At 48.8% G+C, this 25,546-nt stretch overlaps 1 protein-coding gene across 1 annotated transcript in view; it reads left to right on the top strand.

The window, feature by feature from the left end:
• The window catches only part of mmp17a (matrix metallopeptidase 17a), a 76,510-nt gene extending 53,309 nt beyond the window's left edge, over positions 1–23,201 (top strand). Inside the window, exons 6-10 of the mRNA XM_052032454.1 lie at positions 265–367; positions 4,668–4,750; positions 10,280–10,432; positions 16,155–16,412; positions 19,234–23,201. Of these exons, the coding sequence (XP_051888414.1) occupies positions 265–367; positions 4,668–4,750; positions 10,280–10,432; positions 16,155–16,412; positions 19,234–19,553 (917 nt within the window). The 3' untranslated portion in view covers positions 19,554–23,201. The remainder of the gene's footprint in view (positions 1–264; positions 368–4,667; positions 4,751–10,279; positions 10,433–16,154; positions 16,413–19,233) is intronic.
• The last annotated feature ends 2,345 nt before the right edge of the window (positions 23,202–25,546 follow it).

Genomic DNA, 25,546 nt, shown 5'->3' with positions numbered 1-25,546 from the left:
GCTTGATTACAGCCAGAACACACTGTGGTGTGTGTGTGTGAGAGAGAGAGAGAGAGAGAGTACGTGCACACTTGCGTGTGTGTGAGAGTGTGTGAGAGTGTGTGTGAGTGAGAGAGTGTGTGCACATGGGTACATATGTATCTGTGTGGTAGCGTGCATGTATGAGTGTTCATCCGCGTGTGTGTGTGCGTGCGTGCATGTGTGTGTGTGTGTGTACATGCACATGCACGTTTTGACCAGGCCTCTTCCTCTCTCCACACCCAGGTGTCAGAGAGCTGCTGTTCCCCACCAGCCAGCCCCAGAGGGAGAATTCATCAGACCACCCGGCGCTGCCAGCACCCTCTCCAGGGAGGCGCCCCACCGCTCAGTGAGTACTGTGGTTAGTGTAGCTGAGGCAATGCTTATCTCCCATCATTGTGTGGCTGTCCCCACTAACAGCGAGAGAAGAGTTAAACTAATATCTATCCACTTTACATTCTGAGGGCTCGGCGCTCATTATTTTTAATGAGTGCTTGTGCTCTCTGGAATGGAACAGCATCCTGTACTCAGTCCCTCACTCCCTCCTTGATGGGCAGTTCGGTATAATCTTTCTCCAACAATGGTTGGTGTGCCTGACCGCAGAGTGGTTCTTGCTCAGGGTCTCCCTGGTCATCCACTCAGTGAGACGGACCAAGCTGCTGCCACGAGCACTCAGGTAGAACTGATTGCAGAGGGAGCTGTGTCTCAGCCACTCTGCTGCACTTGTGCCAAAAGATGAGCCCTGTGTGATCTTTAGAACATGGAACAGTACAGCACTAGAACAGACACCTTGACCCACAATGTTGAGCTGAACTAATTAAACTAATCCCTTCTGCCTGCATACGGTCCACTCCCTCCATATCCATGCGCCTATCTAAGAGCGTCTTAAACACCTCTTTCGTATCTGCCTCCACCCCCACCCCTGGCAGCGCATTTCAGGCACCCACCACTCTCTGTGTAAAAAAACTTGCCCCGCACATCTCCTTTAAACTTACCCCCCTCACCTTAAATGCATGCCCTCTGGTATTAGGCATTTCAACCCTGGGTGAAAGATACCGGCCGTCTACTCTATCCATGCCTGTCATAATTTTATAAACCTCTATCAGGTCTCCCCTCAGCCTCCGACACTCCAGAGAAAACAACCCAAGTTTGTCCAACCTCTCCTGATAGCACATGCCCTCTAATCCAGGCAGCATCCTGGTGAACCTCTCTGCACCCCCTCCAAAATTAATTCTAAACAGTCTGAATGTCATTGGCAAGACCAGCACTTATTCTAGAGTCATAAAGTCATAAGACCATCAACGACCCATCTCCATTGGTCCCATTATGGTCCATTCTTAACTGCCCTTGAGCAGGTGGTGGTGAGCTACCTCCTTGAACTTCTGCAGTCCCTGGTGAAGGTGCTCCCATGGTGCTGTAGGGGAGGGAGTTCCATGGTTTACCCCCAGTGACGATGAAGCAAACCGTGATACAGTTCCTCCCCGGCCTATGTACAGCCCGGACATGCAAACAAGGAATTTGTCAGCTGCTGCAGGTGTGCAGGGATCTTCTGCTGTGTGCAAACTCAGTTTGTGGCCATATTTCCCGCTTACAAATTGTTCAGGTTACGGACAGTTCACAGGAACAGACCCTGCCTTTGCCTGGGGAGGACCTGTGTATTTGCAAGCCAGGATGGTGTGCACCTTGAAGGGAACCTGCAGGTGGCGGTGTCTAAGAACAGATCCTAAACCAAAGCCCCGTCCCTCTCTCACTAACGTGAAGACCAGCAGCGAGTTATCCTTCACGTCCTGGGATACATCTCTCTCTCAGCTTCACAAACTAACAGATTACCTGGTCATTATAAGTTGCATGTACATTGAAACACAGTGAAATGCATCTTTTGCGCAGAGTGTTCTGGGGGCAGCCTGCAAGTGTCGCCACACTTCCGGCGCCAACATAGCACGCCCACAACTTCCTAACCCACACGTCTTCAGAATCACCACTACAGCTTAGCAACACTGTGACCACAACTAAAATGGACCTTTTTTTGTTCTACTTGTTTTTTTTCTTGTAAAAGCTGTGTGTAATTTATATTTAATTTATGATTTTCTTGTGAATGCTGCTTATCTGATGCTATGTGTCTGTGATGCTGCTGCAAGTAAGTTTTTCATTGCATCCGTGCACACATGGACTTGTGCATCTGACAATAGACTCAACTTTGACTTTGACATCACTGTTGTGGGAGCTTGCTGTGCAGACATTTGCTTGCCACAATTCCTAAATCACAGCACTGGCCACACTTCATTGGCTGTGAGTGCTTTAGGACTTCTTGAAAGGAATGTAAAAGGCACTATAGAAATGTAGGCCTTTCTGCAGCTGAAGAACTTCCGCGGTCTCATGGTGAGGGCCGTGGCTGTGGGGGATTTGCTGTTGAAGGGAAAGCTTTTGAAAGCAAGGATGGTGAGTTTGTGTGTAGTTCGGCTCGGCCCTGGTGAGTGAAACACCCTCACTTCACACTTGCTGAGTTAACAGAAGGTTTAATGGATGTCTCCTGTCCACCCTTGTCCCTTTGTCCCTTTCTCTTCAGTGGGGGTGTAAATCCAGCTGGACGTTCTGTCACATGACCCCCTCCCCCACACTTGCCTGTCCTCTCCTTGCTTTGGGCTATTTTGAATCAAATAGACTCCTTTATTAACCTGATTCAGTAGCAGAGCCCCCCACGCTGGGCGAGTGGGGGTGGGCTGCGAATTTTTACTCCAGGGACCCTGTGTAGGTTGCCTGTTTTGGCAAGAATAAGGGGGCAGCAACCTTGATTTTAGGCCCAGGACCAGTTCCACGTGGGATGATCTGAGACTTTCCTTCCAGCTCCTACAATCTTACAGCTAACAGAAGTCTCCAAGGTTCATAGAACATAAAGCAGCACAGGAACAGGCCCTTCAGCCCACAATGTCTGTGCCGAACACGATGCTGAATTGAACTAAATCTCTCTGCCTGCACATGATCCACATCCCTCCAGTCCCTGCACATTCACATGTCTAACAGTCTCTTTAACACCACTATTGTACCTGCTTCCACCACCACCCCTGGCAGCCCGTTCCAGGCACCCACCACTCTCTGTGTAAAAAAAACTTGCCCCACACATCTCCTTTAAACTTTCCCCCTCCCACCTTAAATGCATGTCCTCTAGTACTTGACATTTCCACCCTGGGAGAAAGATTCTGACCATCTACCCTATCTCTGCCTCTCAAAATATTATAAACTTCTATCAGCTCTCCCCTCAGCCTCTGCTGCTCCAGAGAGAACAACCCAAGTTTATCCAACCTCTCCTTATTGCTCATGCCCTCTAATCCAAGCAGCGCCCTGGTAAACCTCCGTAGTTCGTAGAGTCAGACTGCACAGAAACAGGCCCTTCAGCCCAACTGGTCCATGCCAACGAAGGTGCTCCATCCAAGATGGTCCCATTTGCCAGTGTTTGACCCATTACTTCTAAGCCTTTCCTATCCATGTACCTGTCCAAGTGTCTTTTAAAAGTTGTTATTGTACCTGCCTCACCCACTTCCTCTGGCAGCTCGTCCCACATAGATATCACCCTTTGCGTAAAAACAAAGTTGCCCCTCAAGTTCCTATTAAGTTTTTCCCCTCTCAACTTAAACCTATGACTTCTAGTTCTTGATTCCCCAACCCTGGGGGAAAAGAGAGTGCATTCACCCTATCGATGCCCCTCATGATCTTATACACCTCTATAAGATCACTCCTCAGTCTCCTACACTCCAAGGAATAAAGTCCCAGACTGTCCAACCTCTCCCTGTAACTCAGCCCCTCAAGTCCTGGGAACATACTTGTAAAAATCTTTTCTGCACTCTTTCCAGTTTAGTAACATCTCTCCAATAGCAGGGCGACCAAAACTGAACACAATACTCCAAGTGCGGCCTCACCAGCATCCTGTACAAATGCACTATCAACTCCCAGCTTTTATACTCAATGACTGATGAAGGCCAGTGTGCCAAAAGCCTTCTTCACCACCCTGTCTACCTGTGACTCCACCTTCAGTGAACCATGTACTTGTACTCCAAGGTCCCTCTGTTTGCAACTCTTCCCGGGGCCTTGTCGTTCACTGTGAAAGTCCTACCTGGATTTGACTTTCCAAAATGCAACACCTCACACTTATCTGAATTAAACTCCATTTGCCATTCCTCGGCCCACTTACCCAGCTGAGAAAGATCCCTCTGTAATTTTTGATAACCTTCTTCATTGTCCAGTATACCACCTATTTTAGTGTCATCTGCAAGCTTACTGAACCAGCTAAAAAACACGATGATGCTGGAGGAACTCAGCAGGCCAGGCAGCATCCGTGGTACCAGCTCTTCTGCACCATCTCCAAAGCCTCCACATCCTTCCTGCAGTAGGGTGTGGGTTCTTCTGATCTTCCTCCTGGATTATCCTTGGGGATGAATCTCCAGGGTATTGGTGGCAGCAGAGGGTGCCTGGTAACTGGCTGGGTCATGGGAGCAGTTAATGAGGGGGATCCTATTACAGATTGTGACCTGTTACAGGCTCGGGTGGGGCTGTGACCTGTTACAGGCTCGGGTGGGGTTGTTTCAGGCTCGGTCGGATAGTGACCTGTAACAGGCTTGGGAACCTGTGTGACAGGAGAATCCTTCCTCTTTTAGGCCAAGAGCAGATCTTCCCGACAGATGCAACACCAACTTTGACGCCGTGGCTGAGATCAGAGGAGAAGCATTCTTCTTCAAAGGTAAGGGCAGTGATCCAGTGCGTGAGTCCTCCCTCCGACAGTGGTGTTCTGTGCAATGTCCCCACCTTACCTCAATCACAGGGTACTGGTACTCCGCTGTTGTCTCTGAATTGAGCCAGTTCCTTCCTGCCCAGTCCCTGCCTGGGGCACTGTGTCCATCACTGCTCAGTCCCTGCCTGACCACAGGGCATGGTGCTACCACAGGGCTGGAGGTGCCAGGGTGCAATGCCCTCCATTGGCAGAGGGAGCTGTGGGGAAACCTGTGCTCCACGCCCCCACAGAACTGTGCGTAAGTCCACACACGGTCAGCACACCCACAGAGAACTATACCCCACGCCACATCCGCCTTCGGCATTGGGAACATGTCACGTTGCTGGTCCTGACAGCACACAGGAAGTCTGCCATCTCTGGGGCAGCAGAGGATTCATTCTGGGAGCAGCTGGAGAAGAGCAGGACGGGAGCCACATCCTCCCTCCGATGCTTTCCTGCTGCCTGATCCCAGACACGGTCGAGTGGTTAGAAGCACAATGAACAAGGTTCAGTGCTGTTCTTACAATGCAGAGGCTCAGCCTTGATCATCATTTATTCTTTTCAAGGTTGAGAGAAGGCAATGAGCTGCTGCCTGGTTCATGTCACTTTGTGTGTTTGTGGAGAATTTGTGTGTGTGGTGAGTGTTTAGTTTGTGTATGTTTTGTTATGTAATGTGATATGCCTCGTGTGCAGTGTGTCTTGTGTATGTCTTGTGCATGCAGCATTTATGTATGCAGTGTGTGTGTTTGTCACATGTGTATAGCATGTGTGTTGTGTATCTAGTGTGCATATACTAGTGTGGGTGTGTCATGCATGGATGTGTGTAATGCATTTGTGTGTCTTGTGTGTTTGCGTGTGTGGGTGTGTATGTTGTTTGGGTGTCGCGTGTTTCTGTGTGGGTGTGTGTCACATGTTTGTGTATGGGTGGTTGTCGCATGTTTGTGTGTTGGTGTGCGGTGTCTATAGCCCAAGCATGTGCAGTAGGAGAGCTGATGTGTCGGTCGGGTTGTGTGACGGAGGGATCCCCTGCACTGCGTCGGGGTACAGGTGGACTTTACACTCCAATCCCAACACCGTCCTGGCCAACTGTCCTGACCAGGGGCTGACCCACAACACACTCTCCGTGTCTCACTATTTCACACATTTCTCACACTCCCAATAACAAACCTTGAGGAGGGGAGCAGGAAAACGAAGGGCCAAATAAGTGGGACATGAATGAACGGAACTCAGTCCCATTCAGAACGAAAGGGACAGGATGGATTGGTAACCAGAGAGTAAGGGGGTAGCACCCCACTGAGGTGTCTCACTGGACAGGAGCCCGGGTCTCGGGCTGAAAGCTGTCTGCAGTTCACTGAGAGAACATTCCTGGAGTCACAGCTCACATCGATGTGACTGCTCAGCAGGGATGTCCGAAGCTAAGGGTCATCGAAGGACCCTGGAATTAGAATTGGTTTATTATAGTCACTTGTACTGGGGTACAGTGAAAAGCTTTGTTTTACATGTCATCCATACAGATCATTTCATTACAACAGTGCATTGAGGTAGTACAAGGTAAAACAATACAGGATGCAGAATAAAGTGCAGTGCAGGCAGACAATAAGGTGCAAGACCATAACAAGGTAGATTGTGAGGCCAAGAGTCCATCTTATCGTATTAGGGAACTGTTCAATAGTCTTATAACAGCGGGATAGAAGCTGTCCTTGAGCTTTCAGGCTTTTGTATCTTCTGTGCATTCTGACCAATGGGAAGGGGGAGAAGAGAGAATGTCCGGGGTGGGTGGGGTCTTTGATTCTGTTGGCTGCTTTACCGAGGCAGCGAGGAGTGTAGACGGAGTCCATGGAGGGGAGGCTGGTTTCCGTGATGTGCTGGGCTGTGTCCACAACTCTCTTGTTTGTTGCGGTCCTGGGCAGAGCAGTTGCTGTACCAAGCCGTGATGCATCCAGATAGGATGCTTTCTGTGGTGCATTGATAAAAGTTGGTGAGTGTCAGAGGGAACAAACCAAATTTCTGTAGCCTCCTGAGGAAGTAGAGGCACGGGTGAGTTTTCTTGGCTGAGGCATCTATGTGATTTGACCAGGACAGGCTGTTGATGATGTTCACTCCTAGGAACTTGAAGCTCTCAACCCTCTCGACCTCAGCACCATTGATGTAGACAGGTGCATATACACCGCCCCCTTTCCTGAAGTCAATGACCAGCTCTTTTGTTTTGCTGACATTGAGGGAAAGGTTGTTGTCATGACACCATTCCACTAAGCTCTCTATCTCCTTCCTGTACTCCGACTCATCGCCATTTGAGATACGGCCTACAACGGCGGTATCATCTGCAAACTTGTAGATGGAGTTAGAGTAGAATCGGGCCACACAGTCATGAGTGTATAGGGAGTAGGGTAGCGGGCTGAGGATGCAGCGTTGAAGCAAGGAGAGGTTAAATAAGTCTGCAAATACCCCCGCCAGCTGATCTGCGCAGGATCTGGGGACACAGCCAGGGACACCATCTGGGCCAGATGCTTTCCTTGGGTTCACTCTCCGGAAGACTGATCTTACTCCTCAACGGTGACCACGGGTTCGGGTGCATTGAACCCAGTGGGAGTTCAGGAAAAATATGTTCACCCAGAGAGCAGGGAGAACTTGGGACTCACTCCCACAGGATGGGGTTGAAGTGGGCAGCAGGGGTGGGTTTAAGGAGAAGCTGGGTGAGGGAGAGGAGAGGAACAGGAGGGGATGAGGATGAGAGAGGTGGAGAGCAGTGGGATGTGGCCAGTGTGAGGCTGCAACCAATGCAGTGCTGTACAAGGCAGGTGGTCCTCAGACAACCTTGTAAACGGCACAAGAAGGAACTGAGTGTGTGTGTGTGTTTGTGCGTGTGCGTGTGTCTGCGTGCATGTGTTTGTCTGCGTGCGTGTGTCTGCATGCGTGTGCATGTCTGCGTGTGTGTGTGTTTGTCTGTGTGTATGTTTGTCTGCGTGCGTGTGTCTGCATGTGTGTGCGTGTGTCTGCGTGCGTGTGTGTGTCTGCGTGCGTGTGTGCATGTCTGCGTGTGTGTGTGTTTGTCTGCGTGCGTGTGTCTGCATGTGTGTGTGTGTGTTTGTCTGCGTGTGCGTGCGTTCATCTTGGTGTCTGTGACCGTTGTTTCCAAGCTTTAATACAACAGCCACAGACAACCCCTTATTCACTGCTCACAAGCAGATTACAATTCATGTCCCGTCAACACAATTGACGAGATAGAAGCCTGGAGGAGAAATGTTGCGTTAGAACTCCTTCTGAAAGTTGTCATGAATGGCTGGGATTGGAAGCTCTGTTGCGGGGTGGGGGGTTTGTTCTGGGGAATTGCATGATGTTTGCAGCTCCAGGGAATGCAGTGCTGAAGCCGCTCTTGTGCTCATGTGGTGCAGCACCACCCCCTGGAGGAACAGATTGTAACTGCAGGAAACAGGCCAAGATTTGGATTGTATACTGCCAAGTTTATGTGCGTTATACAATTCCATTTCACTAAAACAATGTGCAATTGTAAGTGAAGATCACAAACTTGGAGACCGCAGAACACAGAACAGTACAGCACAGGAACAGGCCCTTCAGCCCACAGATTTGTGCCGAAAATCTGGAACATGAAACAAATTGCTGGAGGAACTCAGTGGGTCAGGCAGCACCTGTGGAGGCAGAGGGATGGTCGACGTTTTGGGTTGAGACCCTGCCTTGGTAGAAGCCTGAAGGTGAAACAATGCATTAGAAATACTTCTGAAAGTTTAGGGATTGGACCGTTACCTGGGATCATCAACTTAAAGTGAGTTCCACAAAGTCTGCAGGTTTCCTGCTGGGTGCTCAGGTGTCTGATGTGCTAACACTCAGGAGCCCAGACAAACAACATAGTCCGTCAGTGTGTAACAGCCCCGGGTCACCACTTCCGGGGCTGTGAGCAGTGCTTCAGTGTGAAGCTATATCATAAAGGAAACATTATGACTTTCTATAAAATCAACGTTTGTCACACTTAGTAATGATTCACACCTTACTCTGACAATCTCTTTGATCAGCATGAAAAGTAGTGGTGAAATTTTACCAAACCTGTTGAAAACTAAACTTTACAAAGCCAAAAAACTGAAATGTTGGAGTGGAGATGCAAAGGTTCATGGAGCTGAAGTCAGAGGGATGCATTCCTGTATCACCACTGTGGATAAGCGAGGTCGTCTAGCTTCTGTTCAGTAAGCTTTGGGCCAGTTTTGTGATTTTTCTGACTCCGAGCATTGAGAATTAGGGAGAGGTCACCACACAGGAGGCCATTTGGCCCATTGAGTGCATCCTGCCTCTACATGAGACAGTCCAGCCAGTCCCACTCTCCCGCCCTCTCCTCATAGTCACCAAATCATACAGCACAGAAACAGGCCCTTCAGCCCACCACGTCCATGCTGGCCAATCCCATCTGCCTGCATTAGGACCCTTCGCCTATTTAAGTGCCTGTTTAACTGCCACTTAAACACAATGACTGTATCTGACTCCGCCACCTCCCCTGGCAGCGAGTTCCAGATATCAACCTCTCTCTGTGAAAGAAACTTAAACCTCAGATCCCCTTTAAATCTCCTTCTTCTCACCTTAAACCTCTGCCCTCTTGTTCTTGATACCCCCACCATATTCTATCTACCCTATCTGTGTTCTTATAATTTTATACACCTGTATTGTGACCCCTCTGCCTCCTTCACTCCAGAGAAAACAAGCCCAGCCTATCCATTCGCTCCCCATAACTAAAGTCCTCCAATCCAGGCAACACCCTGGTGAACCTCCTCTGCACCTTCTCCAGTGCAGTCACATCCTTCTTGTAGTGTGACCACCAGAACTGCACGCAGTGCTCCAAGTGTGGCCTGACCAGTGTTTTGAAACGTTGCAATATAAGGTCCTAACTTTTATACTCGGTGCCCTGACCTATGAAGACAAGCATGCCATACGCCGCCTTTACCACCCTATCTACCTGTGTTGCCTCTTTCATGGAGCTATGGACTTGAATCCCGGGGTCATCTCTATTCGTCAACGTTCCTTAGTGCCCCACCATTTACTGTACATGTCCTACCTCGATTTGACTTTCCAAAATACATCACCTCACACTTCTCAGAATTAAATTCCACCTGTCAACGCTCTGCCCAACTTTCCGTCTGATCTATATCCCACCTCCCTCGCTGTCCACAACACCACCAACCTTTGAGTCATCAGCCCCACCAGTCTTTTCCTCTTGGACACTTAAGCAGCTGCTTTCTGAACCCTCTTTCTTCCTGCCCCAGCTGTGACCTCTAAACCCCAACCACTCACTGCAGAATAAGGTTTGTCCTTACCGCACTGTTGGCTCACCCGACCCCATGTCGCCTGGTTCTGACCCTTCCACTAGTAGGAGCAGTTCCTCTGGGAAGCGGGTGGGTGGTGAACCCATGGAGTGATCTGAGCACTCAGTGAACGTTGAGGAGAGTTTCTGTGCCTGCCCTCCGTTCCCTCGGTAACGTGCTGCGTTTGCCTCCGTAGGGAAGTACTTCTGGCGGCTGACCCGTAACAGGCACCTGGTGTCCTTTCAACCAGCGGAGATCCAACGCTTCTGGCGAGGGTTGCCAGCCAACATGGACAGTGTGGACTCGGTGTACGAGAGGACCTCTGACCACAAAATCGTATTTTTCAAAGGTAAGAGCTGGGCTCCATCGGTGAAGAGCTGACTCGATACACCTCATAGTGTCCGCCCTTAAACACGTTGGATGTTGGCCAGAGGTGGGAACTGGAATTGGTTTATTGTTGTCACATGTACCGAGGTGCAGTGAAAAGCTTGTCTTGCATACTGTTCATTAAGATCAATTCATTACACAGTGCATTGAGGTAGTACAGGGTAAAACAATAACAGAATGCAGAGTAAAGTGTTACAGTTACAGAGAAAGTGCAGTGCAGGCAGACAATAAGATGCAAGGTCATAACGAGGTAGATTGTGAGTTCAAGAGTCCATCTTATCGCACTAGGGGACCATTCAATAGTCTTATAACAGCGGGATAGAAGCTGTCCTTGAGCCTGGTGGTACGTGTTTTCAGGCTTTTGTATCTTCTGCCTGATGGGAGAGGGGAGAAGAGAGAATGTCTGAGTTGGGAGGGGTCTTTGATCATGGCTGCTTTACCAAGGCAGTGAGAAGTGTAGACAGAGTCCATGGAAGGGAGGCTGGTTTCTGTGATGTGCTGGGCTGTGTCCACAACTCTCTGCAGTTTCTTGCAGTCCCGGGCAGAGCAGTTGCCGTACCAAGCCGTGATGCATCCAGATAGGAAGCCATTAACCCCTTGTATTAATGCCCACTTCACAGTGAGTGTCACAGTTTTGACGCCTGTTTCAGCTCCTCCCTGAAGCAGGGGTACTCATTCACCATTATCTCTGATGCACCGCAGCCAAGGCAGTGCCTCTAAGTGACTTGAGTCAAGCGTGTGCAGTCACAGTACAGGCTGTAGTGTTTGGCTTCAGCTGTGTGTCAGCGGTTTTCTCCCAACCCCGTGCCAGGCAGTCCCCGGAGTAGAGTGTAGGACGAGCAGGAAACTGTTCCATCTGTGGTCTCTCCACTCCAACACCAAGGTCAGCCCCACCTCTGTGCTTGAGCTGCAGTCCGCAGACAACACTGGTGGACGTGCACCTCCGAAGGTCAGCTTCCAAGTCATCAGCTCCCCGTCCACTGAAGCACTTTACACTGAAGACCTGCAAACAAAGATCCTCCACCAAACACCCCTGGTGGACAACACACCTTCCAGCAATGAAGATTCAGTCAGGTACAGGAAAACTCAGACCATTTTCCTTACCTTGGGAATCATCTCACACTAAGACAGACATTGAGGGCATCATCTTCATGCACCAGCAGCGTCGTGAGCTGCCTGAAGGAAGAAGCGTTTGAAGACCAATACATAATACTCAGCACCAAGTTCACAGTCTCTGGGGCAGCAGTGATCCCTGTCCTCTTGTAGCTTTCAGACACGTGGATGATGCTGGAACCTACAATGAAGAACGTGATACCAGGACACGAAGAAGCGAGCGGTATAACTGAGCAGAGTCGGTGTGGACTGATGAAAGGGAGATCGTGTGAGTTCCTTGAGGATGTATTGTGTGGAATAGATGAACCAGTGGATGTGGTGAATTGGATTTTCAGAACACCTTCGAGAAGTTGTTACACAGGAGGCTGGTGAACAAGGTTCAAGAAAATAGAATTGGAGTAATGTTTTGGTGTAGGTTGAGAGCTGGGTAACGGATCGGAACCAAAGTAGGAATAAATGTGTCTTCATAGAGTGATACAACAGGGAAACAGGCCCTTCAGCCCAACTGGTCCATGCTGACCAAGGTGCCCCATCCAAGCTAGTCCCATTTGCCAGTGTTTTACCCATAACTTCCAAACCTTTCCAATCCAAGTACCCGTCCAACTGTCTTTTAAAAGTTGTTATTGTAGCTGCCTCAACCACTTCCTCTGGCAGCTCGTTCCACATAGATACTGTCCTTTGTGTAAAAAAAAAAGTTGCCCCTCAGTTCCTATTAAATCTCTCCCCTCTCACCTTAAACCTATGCCCTCTAGTTCTTGATTCCCCAACCCTGGGGAAAAAGACTGTGTGCATTCACCCTATCAATGCTCCTCATGATTTTATACACCTCTATAAGGTCACCCCTCAGTCTCCTACACTCCAAGGAATAAAGTCCCAGCCTGTCCAACCTCTCCCTCTAACTCAGCCCTTCAAGTCCTGGCAGCATCCTCGTAAATCTTTTCTGTACTCTTTCCAGTTTAATAATACTTTCCTATAGCACTGTGACCAAAACTGAACACAATACTCCAAGTGCGGCCTCACCAGCGTCCTGTACAACCGCACCATGACCTCCCAACTTTTATACTCAATTCCCTGGCTTATGAAAGCCAATGTGCCAAAAGCCTCCTTCACCACCCTGTCTACCTGTGACTCCACTTTCAGTGAACCATGTACTTGTACTCCTAGGTCCCTCTGTTCTGCAACAATCCCCAGAGCCCTGCCGTTCACTGTGAAAGTCCTACCTGGATTTGACTTTCCAAAATGCAACACCTCACACTTAATCCGAATTAAACTCTATTTGCCATTCCTCGGCCCACTTACTCAGCTGATCAAGATCCCCCTGTAATTTTTGATAACCTTCTTCATTGTCCACTGTACCGTCACTTTAGTGTCATCTGCAAACTTACTCACCATGCCTTGTAGAGTAGGAATAAATACATTTTTCTCGAGTTGGCAGGCTGTGACAATTATGGTACAACAGGGATCAGTGGTTGGGCCCCACCTATTCACTGTCTACAACAGTGGTTGGCTGAGGGGACCAAGGGTAACATCCCAAGTCTGAAGACAAAAAATTAAATGGGAATATGAGTGGTCTTGAGGATGCAAAGGGGCATTAAGAGAGAAGCTGAGTGAATGGAGAACTGTACGACTACATGAAAACCAACAGACAGATGCAGTAGGCAATTCAGTACACAAATGGTATGCTGGCCTTGAGGATCTGAGTACAAGGTAAAGGTGTCTTACTTCACGAGGCCATACCTGAAATATTGTGGACAAATTTGGTCTCCTTACCTAAAAAAGGATGTACTTACTGTAGAGGGAGTACAGTAAGAATTCACCAGACCAGTTGCAGGGATGGCAGGTCTGTCCTAGCAGGAGAGGTTGGTTAGGCACGTTTATTCTCTAGAAGAATGAGCAGTGACAACTAGTGAAGCCGCTGCCTCACAGCTCCAGTGACCAGGGTTCAGCTGACCTTGGGTGCTGTCTGTGTGGAGTTTGCACGTTCCCCCTGTGACTGTGTGGTTTCCCCCGGATGCTCTGGTTTCTTCCCACATCCCAGAGATGTGAGGGTTGGTAAATTATCCCCAGGGTGTGGGTGGGGGGTGGAATCTGGGGGGAGTTGATGGGAACGTGGGGAGAATAAAATGAGATTTGAGTAAGTGGATGGTTGATGGTCCGCACGGATTCAGTGGGCTGAAGGACCTGTTTCTGTGCTGTATCACTCTGTGTGACTTCATTGAAACTTTTAAAATACTAAAAGGCTTGATAGTTGGAAAAAGGAGTCTAAACCCAGAGGTCACGGTCTCGGTTACAGTAGGTCAGCTTTGAAGGACTGGGGTGAGGAGAAACTTCATCACTCGGAGGTGGTGAACCTGTGGAGTTCTGTAGCCTGGAGAGTCGTATAACACTGGGACAGGGCGCGGAGGCTCAGTCACCCCCAGCGTTCCAAACAGCAACTGATGGATTTCTGAACATTTAGGGAACTGAGGGATATGGGGTTCATGCAGGAACATTATGTTTGAGGTCAGGATCTTTTTGAATGGTGGAGCAGGTTTGATGGGCTGAATGGCCTATTCCTGCTCCTAGTCCTTAAGTTCCTCTGACCATCTACGTTGGCAGCTCAAAGCACCGAGACAGCATCAACACCGTCTCTGCAAAATCATCCAGGCTGAAGCGGTCCCTCGCAGGACAACCTCCCCACCTCCGAGGTTCTGATCACCCTCATGCAGCTCCGCGGGGTGGGGCTCCTCGTCTACAAGCCTGACGCCAGACTGCAACAGGTACTCGACTCCCCCATGGCAATGTGGGCCGAGGAAACGATGTACAAACCCTCCTGGAGAACCTACATCCTCACCAAGTCACTGGAATCCCTGGCTGTGACCGCTCAGAGGAGGAGGAGGAGCTGGGGAGACATGAACGTCTCGAGCATGGACATCTCGAGACATGGGAACAGTCCTTTGGCTACCCTCTCAAAGCCCTGCATCATCCTTGGCCTCTTTGCAACACTCGTCAGCAGTCCCTTCTGATTGACAGATGTTGGGGAGCAAGCATACTCAGATATGTACTCTCTATACACTCACGACTGTGTGGCCAGATTCTGCTCTAACTCCATCTACAAGTTTGCAGATGATACCATGCATAATCAAAGACCCCACCCACCTGGGTCATTCTCTCTTCTCTCCTCTCCCATCGGGCAGAAGATACAGGAGCCTGAGGGCACGTACCACGAGGCTCAAGGACAGCTTCTACCCCACTGTGATAAGATTATTGAACAGTTCCCTTATATGATGAGATGGACTCTTGACCTCACAACCTACCTTGTTTGACCTTTACACCTTATTGTCTACCTGCACTGCACTTCCCTGTGGCTGTGACACTTTACTCTGTATTCTGTTATTGTTTTTACCCTGTACTACCTCAATGTATCTGCACTGTGTAATGAATTGACCTGTACGATCGGTTTGCAAGACAAGTTTTTCACTGTACCTCGGTACAAGTGACAATAATAAACCCATACCAATTGGGGAACCCTGTCACACTAACACCAGGGGGCAGGGTCCAGCAGCTTCTGCCTGTGAGTGACATGTGCATGATGTGTGCCTACCTTACTGGCCTTGCCTTGTAGCTAAAGGTGGTCTCTGCAGGAATTCTGGGCAAAACCTAAAGCAGGTATTAGACCCCTTTGGAATTAGGTTGAGGATTAAGACCTGTACCTTGATGCTTTAAATCCCCTTCCTGAAATTGGTTGGTGATCAGCTGGATGATTTTGCAGAGACGGTGTTGATGCTGTCTCGGTGCTTTGAGCTGCCAACGTAGATGGTCAGAGGAACACAAGCAAGAATAGGCCATTCAGCCCATCAAACCTGCTCCACCATTCAAAAAGATCCCGACCTCAAACATAACGTTCCTGCATGAACCCCATATCCCTCAGTTCCCTAAATGTTCAGAAATCCATCAGTTACTGTTTGGAACGCTGGGGGTGACTGAGCCTCCGCACCCTGTCCCAGCGTTATACGACTCTCCAGGCTACAGAACTCCACAGGTTCACCACCTCCGAGTGATGAAGTTTCTCCTCACCCCAGTCCTTCAAAGCTGACCTACTGTAACCGAGACCGTGACCTCTGGGTTTAGACTCCTTTTTCTAACTATCAAGCCTTGTTAGTACTTTATAAGTTTCAATGAAGTCACACAGAGTGATACAGCACAGAAACAGGTCCTTCAGCCCACTGAATCCGTGCGGACCATCAACCATCCACTTACCCCAATCCCATTTTACTCTCCCCACGTTCCCATCAACTCCCCCCAGATTCCACCCCCCACCCACACCCTGGGGATAACTTACCAACCCTCATGTCTCTGGGATGTGGGAAGATAGCTTTAAATCCCTTTTCTGAAATTGGTTGATGATCAGTCTTAAACCATGTGCTATCAAAGGCACAATGGGCCTAATGGCCGCCTATGGTGCTGCTTCATACTAGGCTTGTGTGAAAGTGCACTATTTATAAAAAAACCGTTAAATTAGCAAAAGGGCACAGCACAATTTGCACGTTGGCGTTCTAATTTGTAAACTTTTCTCTCCGATCCATTTACAGGAGATCGATACTGGGTGTTCAAAGACAACAATGTGGAAGAGAGTTACCCTCGTTTTATCACTGACTTCGGCCTTTCTGTGAAGAGCGTTGATGCTGCCTTTGTCTCTCCTCACAATGATAAGACCTATTTCTTTAAGGACAATCAGTATTGGAGATACGATGACCGCCAGAGGAAAATGGACCCTGCCTACCCAAAGGACACTGGCCTGTGGAAGGGTTTGCCCAACAGAGTTGACGATGCAATGAAATGGTCTGATGGTATGTTTGTGTCATTGTTAGACCAGGTGGGGTGTTGGAGCCCGAGGGAGCCAAGCCCTCACTCATTATCATGTCTTCGTCTTGACGTTAGAGGGGTGAGGGGTCAGGACATTTTCACATAAGAATCAGATTTATTATCACATCAGATGCCGTAACATTTGTTGTTTTGTGGCAGCAGTACAGTGCAAAGACATAAAATTACTATATATTACAAGATAAATTAATAGTGTAAAAAAGGATTAACAGGGTAGGGTTCATGGACCGTTCAGAAATCTGATGGTGGAGGGGTAGAAGCTGTTCCTGAAATGTTGAGTGTGGGTCTTCAGGCTCCTGTACCTCCTCCCCGATGGTAGTAATGAGAAGAGGGCATGTCCCGGATTGTGAGAGGCCACAATCATAGAATCATCGAACAGTACAGCACAATACAGGCCCTTCGGCCCACTATGTTGTGCCAACCTTTAAACTGCACCTAAGACTATCTAACCCCTTCCTCCCACATATCCCTCTATTTTAAATTCCTCCATATGCTTATCTAACAATCTCTTGATTTGACCAATGTACCTGCCTCCACCACCACCCCAGGCAGCGCATTCCATGCACCAACCACTCTGTGGGTGAAAAACCTTCCTCTGATATCTCCCTTGAGCTTCCCACCCATTACTTTAAAGCCATGCCTTCTTGTATTGAGCATTGGTGCCCTGGAAAAGAAACGCTGGCTGTCTACTCTATCTATTCCCCTTAATATTTTGTACACCTCTATCATGTCTCCTCTCATCCTCCTTCTCGCCAAAGAGTAAAGCCCGAGCTCCCTTAGTCTCTCCTCATAATGCACACTTTCTAAACAAGGCAGCATCCTGGTAAATCTCCTCTGCACACTTTCCAACACCGCCACATCCTTCCTATAATGAGGTGACCAGAACTGGACACAGTACTCTAAGTGTGGTCTAACCAGAGTTTTGTAGAGCTGCATCATTACCTTGCGGCTCTTAAACTCAATCCCATGATTTATGAAAACTAACATCCCATAAGCTTTCTTAACTACCCTATCCACCTGTGAGGCAACTTTCAGTGATCTGTGGATATGAACCCCCAGATCCCTCTGCTTCTCCACACTACCCAGAATCCTGCCATTAACTTTGTACTCTGCCTTGGAGTTTGTCCTTCCAAAGTGTACCACCTCACACTTCTCCGGATTGAACTCCATCTGCCACTTCTCAGCCCAGCTCTGCATCCTATCAATGTCCCTCTGCAATCTTCGACAATCCTCTACACTATCACAACACCACCAACCTTTGTGTCATCTGCAAACTTGCCAACCCACCCTTCTACCCCCTCATCCAAGTTATTAATAAAAATCACGAAAAGCAGAGGTCCCAGAACCAATCCCTGTGGGACACCACTAGTCACAGCCCTCCAATCTGAATGCACTCCCTCCACCACAACCCTCTGCTTTCTACAGGCAAGCCGATTCTGAATCCACACGGCCAAGCTCCCCTAGATCCCATGCCCTCTGACCTTCTGAAGAAGCCTACCATGTGGAACCTTGTCAAATGCCTTACTAAAATCCATGTAGACCACATCCACTGCACTACCCTCATCAATCTGCCTGGTCACCTCCTCAAGGAACACTATCAGGCTTGTGAAACATGATCTGCCCTTCACAAAGCCATGCTGGCTGTCCCTGATCAGACCATGATTCTCTAAATGCCCATAGATCCTATCTCTAAGAATCTTTTCCAACAGCTTGCTCACCACAGGTGTAAGGCTCACTGGTCTATAATTCCCTGGACTATCCCTACTAACTTTTTTGAATAAAGGGACAATATTTGCCACCCTCCATTCCTCCAGCACCATTCCCGTGGACAACGAGGACTCAAAGATCCTTGGCAACGGTTCAGCAACCTTGTGGAGCAGCCTGGGGAATGTTCCATCAGGCCCTGGGGACTTCTCTGTCCTAATATTTTCTAACAGCTCCAACACATCTTCTGTCTTGATATCCACATGCTCTAGAACATTAACCTTACCAACACTGTCCTCAGCGTCATCAAGGCCCCTTTCCTTGGTGAATACCGAAGAGAAGTATTCATTGAGGACCTCACCCACTTCCACAGCTTCTAGGCACATCTTCCCACCTTTATCCCTAATCGGTCCTACCTTTACTCTCGTCATCCTTCTGCTCTTCACATAAGTGAAAAATGCCTTGGGGTTTTCCTTAACCCTACTCACCAAGGCCTTTTCATGTCCCCTTCTTGCTCTCCTCAGCCCCTTCTTAAGTTCCTTCCCTGTTACTCTATATTCCTCAAGAGCCCTATCTGATCCTTGCTGCCTACACCTTATGTATGCTGCCTTCTTCCTCCTAACTAGATGTTCCACCTCTCTTGTCACCCACGGTTCCGTCACTGTGCCATTCTTTCTCTGCCTCACCGTGACAAATCTATCCCTAACATCCTGCAAGAGATCCCTGAACATCGACCACATCTCCATAGTACATCTCCCTTCAAAAATGTCATCCCAATTTATACTCCCAAGTTCTGATGGATAATAGTGATGGATGCCGCCTTCTTGAGGCATCACCTCTTGAAGATGTCCTTGATGGTGGGGAGGGTTGTGCCCGTGATGGAGCTGGCTGAGTCTACAACCCTCTGCAGCCTCTTGCAACCCTGTGCATTGGAGCCTCCATACCAGGCGGTGATGCAACCAGTCAGAATGCTCTCCACCGTACATCTGTAGAAATTTGTAGTTTGGGCACAAGGTGTTCAACGTGAAGGAATGAAATGTATTGAAGGTCGTTTATGCTTTTCACCTTTGACATGTCCCACAGGAGCGACCTATTTCTTCAAGGGGAAGGATTACTGGAAAGTGACCCACAGTAACATGGAAACGGACCCTGGTTATCCGCAGTCAGTTGCCAAGGACTGGCTGGCATGCAGCGAGATGCAGGCAGACTCTTCGATTTCAGATCGGGCTCAGTCCCGACCTCGAACTGCCCCTGATCACCAGGACGAGACCGGGTTAGCCAGTGAGAAAAGAAACTGCTCTTGTGCATCTGCGGCTGAGACGTCTGGACTCGCAGCCGCACTGAGACAGAAGGTAATGTTTGCCGTGGTCCTTGCAGCCTCAGTCTGCCTTGGGTTGGATTAACGGGCCACCCTCAGTGTTCTGCCAATAGCTTCACGCGCAGCAGTTATGGAGAGAATTAACCTTTACTGCCTGGCATGGGAGAGTCTCAAAGTTCTACGGAGCATCAGAATGAAGAATGCCACCAGCACTGGCTAACCGTGGCACGGATCAGGAGGGAAGCCACGTTCCTAACAAAACTATTCTGTGGAAGTGCGCTTTATCATCAGTGAAAATTCAGACACTTTATTTTTTTTAAGGCAAAACAGGAGCAGAATCCAAGGACCACTCCTTGGTGGGAATTGAGAGCCTCTGTTCCCAGCCACTTGTCCCCAGAATTAAACACATCCCGAGATTATTTATATATATAAAATCACTTTTTTTCACTTGCTAGCCAAAGCTTTACTTGCCCATTGGCTCCATGAGGTAGAGGGCTGTGTTCAGGCAGTGACGATGCTGACAGCAGACTGTAGGTGTCCAGAGTGAGCTTGGAGATAAGTTGGCACTGGGAGACCACATCATGGGGAATGTGGCAACTGTCCATGAGTGCTGTGTGCTCATCTCCCATCGTGCTCACTGACCCAGACAGACTTCCATCCGAAAATTTTATAATCGATCAGAATAATATAATTGACTTATTTATTTATTCCTGGCCCCTGCTGTTTATTGCTGATCTGGGTCAAAAATATATAACAAGGAATGTGAGACACTGAATATAATTCCCCAACAGGCCGCTTTAAATTAATTTTCAGCCTGAGTCCAGCATTTTTTGCTCATCCTGGATACCCTGAATGTTGAGCTACCCTGAACTTACTGTAAACAGAGACTGTTGGAAATGTCAGGTCGGGCAGTGTCCACGGAGAGAGAAACAGAGTTGATGTTTCAGGTCCGAGACCTTTCATTAGAACTGTTACTATGTGAGAACAAGTTACAGAGAGGAGGGGGAGAGATGGACAGGACAAAGGGAATATCTGTGATAGGGCGCGGTCAGAGTTACCCAGGTGAACCCGATGTTACAGAGTATCTGGTTAATGGATTAGAGGGGGAATTTAGAGGAGGAAGAGGGAGTTTTTTCAGGATTTGATTTCAGATTTAGCTGCTGTTGTTTGATTCCCTTGGACCACGGCAGTCTGGGTGAAGCACCCTCCAGTTTTATGTGGGCAGCAGCTCTTTCTTCAGCCTGCACTGAATTTGAACATCCCTGACAAGGTCAGCGTATTTGGTTCCAACCCTCATGGGCCTTGAACTGAGCCCTTTCAAGGGCCAGTCAACCAGAGTGTTAGGTCTGCAGTGACCTCCAGGCCAGAGTAGGTCAGCACAGCAGATTTCCTCCAACCTCAAAGTCTCACGTCGCTTCTTAATCCCAGATTTTGTTTTAAATTACTTTACTCCTCCAACTGACATGTTGGACTTCAAACTCATTTATCCACGTCACGTGTCCAGATTGTGGATATGACTGCAGTACGCTGAATGCTCCAATTTCAGGTAACTGCTCCCCCTCTGTGCCTTTCCCCTCTCCTCCTGATCCATCCAGTTCCTCCCACACCATCCCCAGCCCCCATCACCCTGTTTCTTTCCCCCCTCCACCCACTCTATCTGCCCATCACCCACACACCCCTCCCTCTGGGTCCCCTCCCCCCCGCTGTTCCCACCTGCCCCTCCCCACCCCCCTTATTTGGTTCCAGGCTCCACCTTCTATCAGATCCCACCATCTGCAGCCCTCTGTCCCCTCCACCTCTCTCCTCCCGGCCTCTGTCGCTGTTCCCACTCTCCCCTCTATCAGTCCAGATGAAGGGTCTCGACCCGAAATGTCGACTGTCCGTTTCCCTCCACAGATGCTGCTCGGCCCGCTGAGTTCCTAAAGCGTCTCTAGTTTGTTGCTCCAAATTCCAGCATCTGCAGTCTCTTGTTCCTGAACTTAACAAGCATGTTGACCGCATTACCTTGGACTATCTAGACCAGACTTGGGTTAGGACCTCATTGGAGAAGTCACGTTTACCCCAGCAGCCTATTAGCTTCAGAATCTTGGTTCAAACCACTTTCATTTTCGAAAAGTACCAGTAGTCAGTTTCGATCTCCCCAGGATCCCCGCTCCCATTCTTGAGCCTTGAAGTTGATTTGTGACGGAGTTGTTGGTATAAAATTTAGAGATCTTTTGCAGTGCAATGATTATAAGATGGATGCCTACCTTTGCTTTGACCCCTTCTGCACCAAAAGGATTTTGCCTAAGTAAGGCTTCAGTAAGTTGGCCCTTCTCCAAGTCCTCCTGAATCTCCTGAGGGATTATTTCTGTAGAAGTGTGTGTACATTCTAAACTACTCCATAAAATTCACTTGTGAATTTTTAACTGTAGGCGTGGGTGGACTATCTGACTTTGAGGGCGTCACTCCTTACCCGGCGAGCATGGATCCAGCCACTGTCCTGGGGTGATGTCAGTTGACTCTGCTTTTGTTGTCCTGTGCCATCCTTGGAGTTTATCTTCAGTGACTCACACTGATGGATTGCAGTGTGCAGATCGAATTAGCAGCTCTGTTTCCCCAAAATCCATGCAGTATTTCTGATAGTCCTGATATCCATGACGGAAAGACACCTCAATTCTTGCTGATGGATGAGCACTATCAGATCAGTCTCCCCTGCTTTCCCACAGTAACTACCTGAAGACCTCGCACTGAAATTCTTCAATCAATTCTTCCAACCCAGTGTAAGTGACTAGCTGTTGCCTGGTGGTTCTGAGGTGTGGGAGTGAGGGCAGAGGAATGGTAGTTTACTGGTTAACTTACTGGACTAGTGAGCCAAGTGCTGCACCATTGACCTGAACACGTGAGTTCAAATCCCACCAATGCATCTGGGGAATTCAGGGACACACAAGAGACTGCAGATGCTGGAATCTGGAGCAACAAACAATCTGCTGGAGGAACTCAGCAGGCCAGGCAGCGACTGGACTGATGAGTCCAGATGAGTCCACCCCTCCACAGATGCTGCCTGACCTGCTGAGTTCCTGCAGCATTTGTTTGTAGCTGAGGAATTTAATTGGTTTTAAAGCTCAGCATGAAGACCTTGAAGCTGGCAGATTGTTGTAAAAACCCATCTGTTCACCAGTGTCCTTCATAGGAGGAGACTCACCGTCCTCTCCCACTCTGGCCTATATGTGACTCCAGACCCACCAACCTGGTTGATGCTTAACTGCCATCTTAGGGATGGGCAATAAATGCTGGCGAACCTGTGAATGAATCCTGAAGAAAAGTTGGGATTGGGATTAGATGGACATTAAGGGGGAGGATATGGAGTTTAATTTTCGTGCCCCTGCCTCTCCATATTTGGCGGGCTATTTGTTTTTTTTAAGGCATCTTTCACCACACCCTTAAACCATGACAGAGGTTCTTGATCTGCAGAGACTGTGACCTGAAAGACCCAGCAGTTCTGTCGGTGCAGCGGTGGGGAGTGTCAGCACTGCAGAACGTGCCCACTTCAGCTGCGAGCTTTGGTCACATGTGGAGCTGGGAATTGGTCATTCATCAGCCCACCAGACAGCAGACTGATTGCTGCTGCCTGAGGGATCTTGCTGTGTGTAAAATGCATTAAAAGGTCACGACCACACTTGAGTGATTCATTGTAAGGGAAGTGCTTGAAATGGTGTCTGAGAGGCAAAATTAAAGTCTTAGAGGATCCCAGTGTTCTGTTTTTGTGTGTCTTCATTACCTGCACCACCCAAGTCCAGAAATTCTGTTTTAAAGACAAAATACATGTGTGTTATGCCGTGGAATTTTATCAGAACACTGAGTGGTTACTTTACAGAGCAATTCCCAAACATGCTAAAGTGTCTCTGGGTCCTCTATGCGTAGACTCTCACACAGAGCTGTGCGGTGCGTACGTTTGTGCACTGCTTCCACAACATTCAGCGGCATTTGTGTGGCTCAGCACAACTTTAAGGACACGAACAGAAGTAGGAGTAGGCCATTTGGGCCTTCATGCCTGCTGTGCCGAGCTGTGAGATAACTGCTGACTTTTAACCACAGCACCAGTTTCCTGCTCGTACCTCAATTCCCTGTGGGAGTAGGAGTAATTCCCTGAGGCACAGCGGAGATTTGCTCCTTAAAATAAATCAATACTGGTCCGAAGAATCAGACACACAGAATGTTTCCATCTATCGGAGCACGTGGCTTTCACCTAGTTGTGAGTGAGTGGGAGACTAGGATTAATTAGATAGTTCATTCAAAGGACCAGAACAGGGACAATGGGCTGAATGATTTCTGGTGCAATGTTGCTGTGAATTATTAATTTGTCTGTTCACAATAACCATTGCACTTGCCCTGTGAAACTAGAGGAAAGTTTAATTGGTTTTAAAAGGAAGACTTTAATTGAGGAGCTGTCTCAAGTGTGGTTGGCTGTGTTAGTTTCTCAAGGGACACAGCTTCAGAAACTGTGCAGATTTAGCAGTGCTGCACCTCTGGCCAATTTTCCTTTGCCTGGAGACAAATCGCTCCACAGGCACAGCTCACATTCTGGCCCCTCACCCCTAGGATCATCCTCACACGGAGGGCTGGCTCTCGTTAATATTAAGCCAGCAATTTAAGTCGTCAAGTTTATCACCGTGTGCACAAGTACAGCGAAGTACAGGCAGAATGAAAAACTTGCTTGCAGCAGCATCACAGGCAGGTAGGTACAGACAGCTCACTGAACATAAATTATACAAGACAGTGAAGAAAGACACTGTGCTGAATAAGACATCAATGCAAAAAAAAAACAATCGGAGACAAGTCCATGGCAGTGCAGGAGGTGGTCTGTAGTGTCCCGTTGCTGAGGTGGGGTTAGGGTTGTGCAGGTCAGTTCAAGAAGCTGATGGTTGTAGGAAAGTAGCTGTTCCTGAACCTGGTGGTGTGGGACTTCAGGCTTCTGTACCTCCTGCCCCATGGTAGCAGCGAGGGCTTCACACGGATGGTGGGGATCCTTGATGATAGACAAGATAAGATTTCTTTATTAGTCGCATGTACATCGAAGCACACAGTGAAATGCATCTTTTGCGTAGAGTGTTCTGGGGGGCAGCCCGCAAGTGTCGCCACGCTTCTGGTGCCAACATAGCATGCCCACAACTTCCTAACCCGTAGGTCTTTGGAACGTGGGAGGAAACTGGAGCACCCGGAGGAAACCCACGTGGACACTGGGAGAATGTACAAACTCCTTACAGACAGCGGCCAGAATTGAGCCCAGGTCGCTGGCGCTGTAATAGCATTACGCCAACCGCTACACTACCGTGCCTGCCGATACTGCCTTCTCGAGGCAGTGCTTCCTACAGATGCTGTCGAAAAGAGCTCCAGTTTGTGGGGAGTCACACTTCCCATCCTCCAACTCCTCACCAATTATCAGGTGATCCAATTAAACTCAAGACTGGAACCTGCAGCTAATGAAGTACCATCCCAGGAGAAGAATCACAGCACTGAGGAACGTTGATGGGTTCATCCATTTTCTTTAGAGACGTTCTTATTAAAGTTTTTTAGATGGGAAGGAGTGGGCAGTCTGAGTGGGAGGCGACAAGGAGGGTGGGTGTGCAGTTTGGCTAAGAGTAAAGAGTCGTCCCATCAGGTCTCTGAGACCACTGTCCATGGGGAGTGGAAAGGGACGTGGAGTTTGGAAAATGGTGCTGAGGTAAAGGATCAGCCATGATCTTTCTGAATGGCGGAACGAGAATGAGGGGCTGAATGACCTACTGTGTCTCATGTTCTTGGAAGTAACAGGACCAGGAGTGGGCACGGTGATTCCCCCCTCCTCCCCTCCCCCACCTCCCCCCCAACCCCCGCCATCTGTGTTTCCAGACGACCTTGTGTCTCATTCCCTCCCCTCCCAATCTGACTAGAACACTGTTAGCTCCTGACTGGCTGTGAGGTCCTGATTGACCTCCAGCTACTGAATTGGCTCAAGCTCCCGATTGGCTGTTCGCTCCTGATTTGCAGTGAACTGACTGGCTGTGAGTGGCTGATTGGACATAAGCACCTGAGTGGCTGTGAGCTAGCGTTGGTGTC

This window comes from Pristis pectinata, chromosome 17 (assembly GCF_009764475.1).
Source record: "Pristis pectinata isolate sPriPec2 chromosome 17, sPriPec2.1.pri, whole genome shotgun sequence".
Lineage (NCBI taxonomy): Eukaryota > Metazoa > Chordata > Chondrichthyes > Rhinopristiformes > Pristidae > Pristis > Pristis pectinata.
Note: the sequence above shows the minus strand (reverse complement) of the source record. Positions and strands in the feature narration are given on the sequence as shown.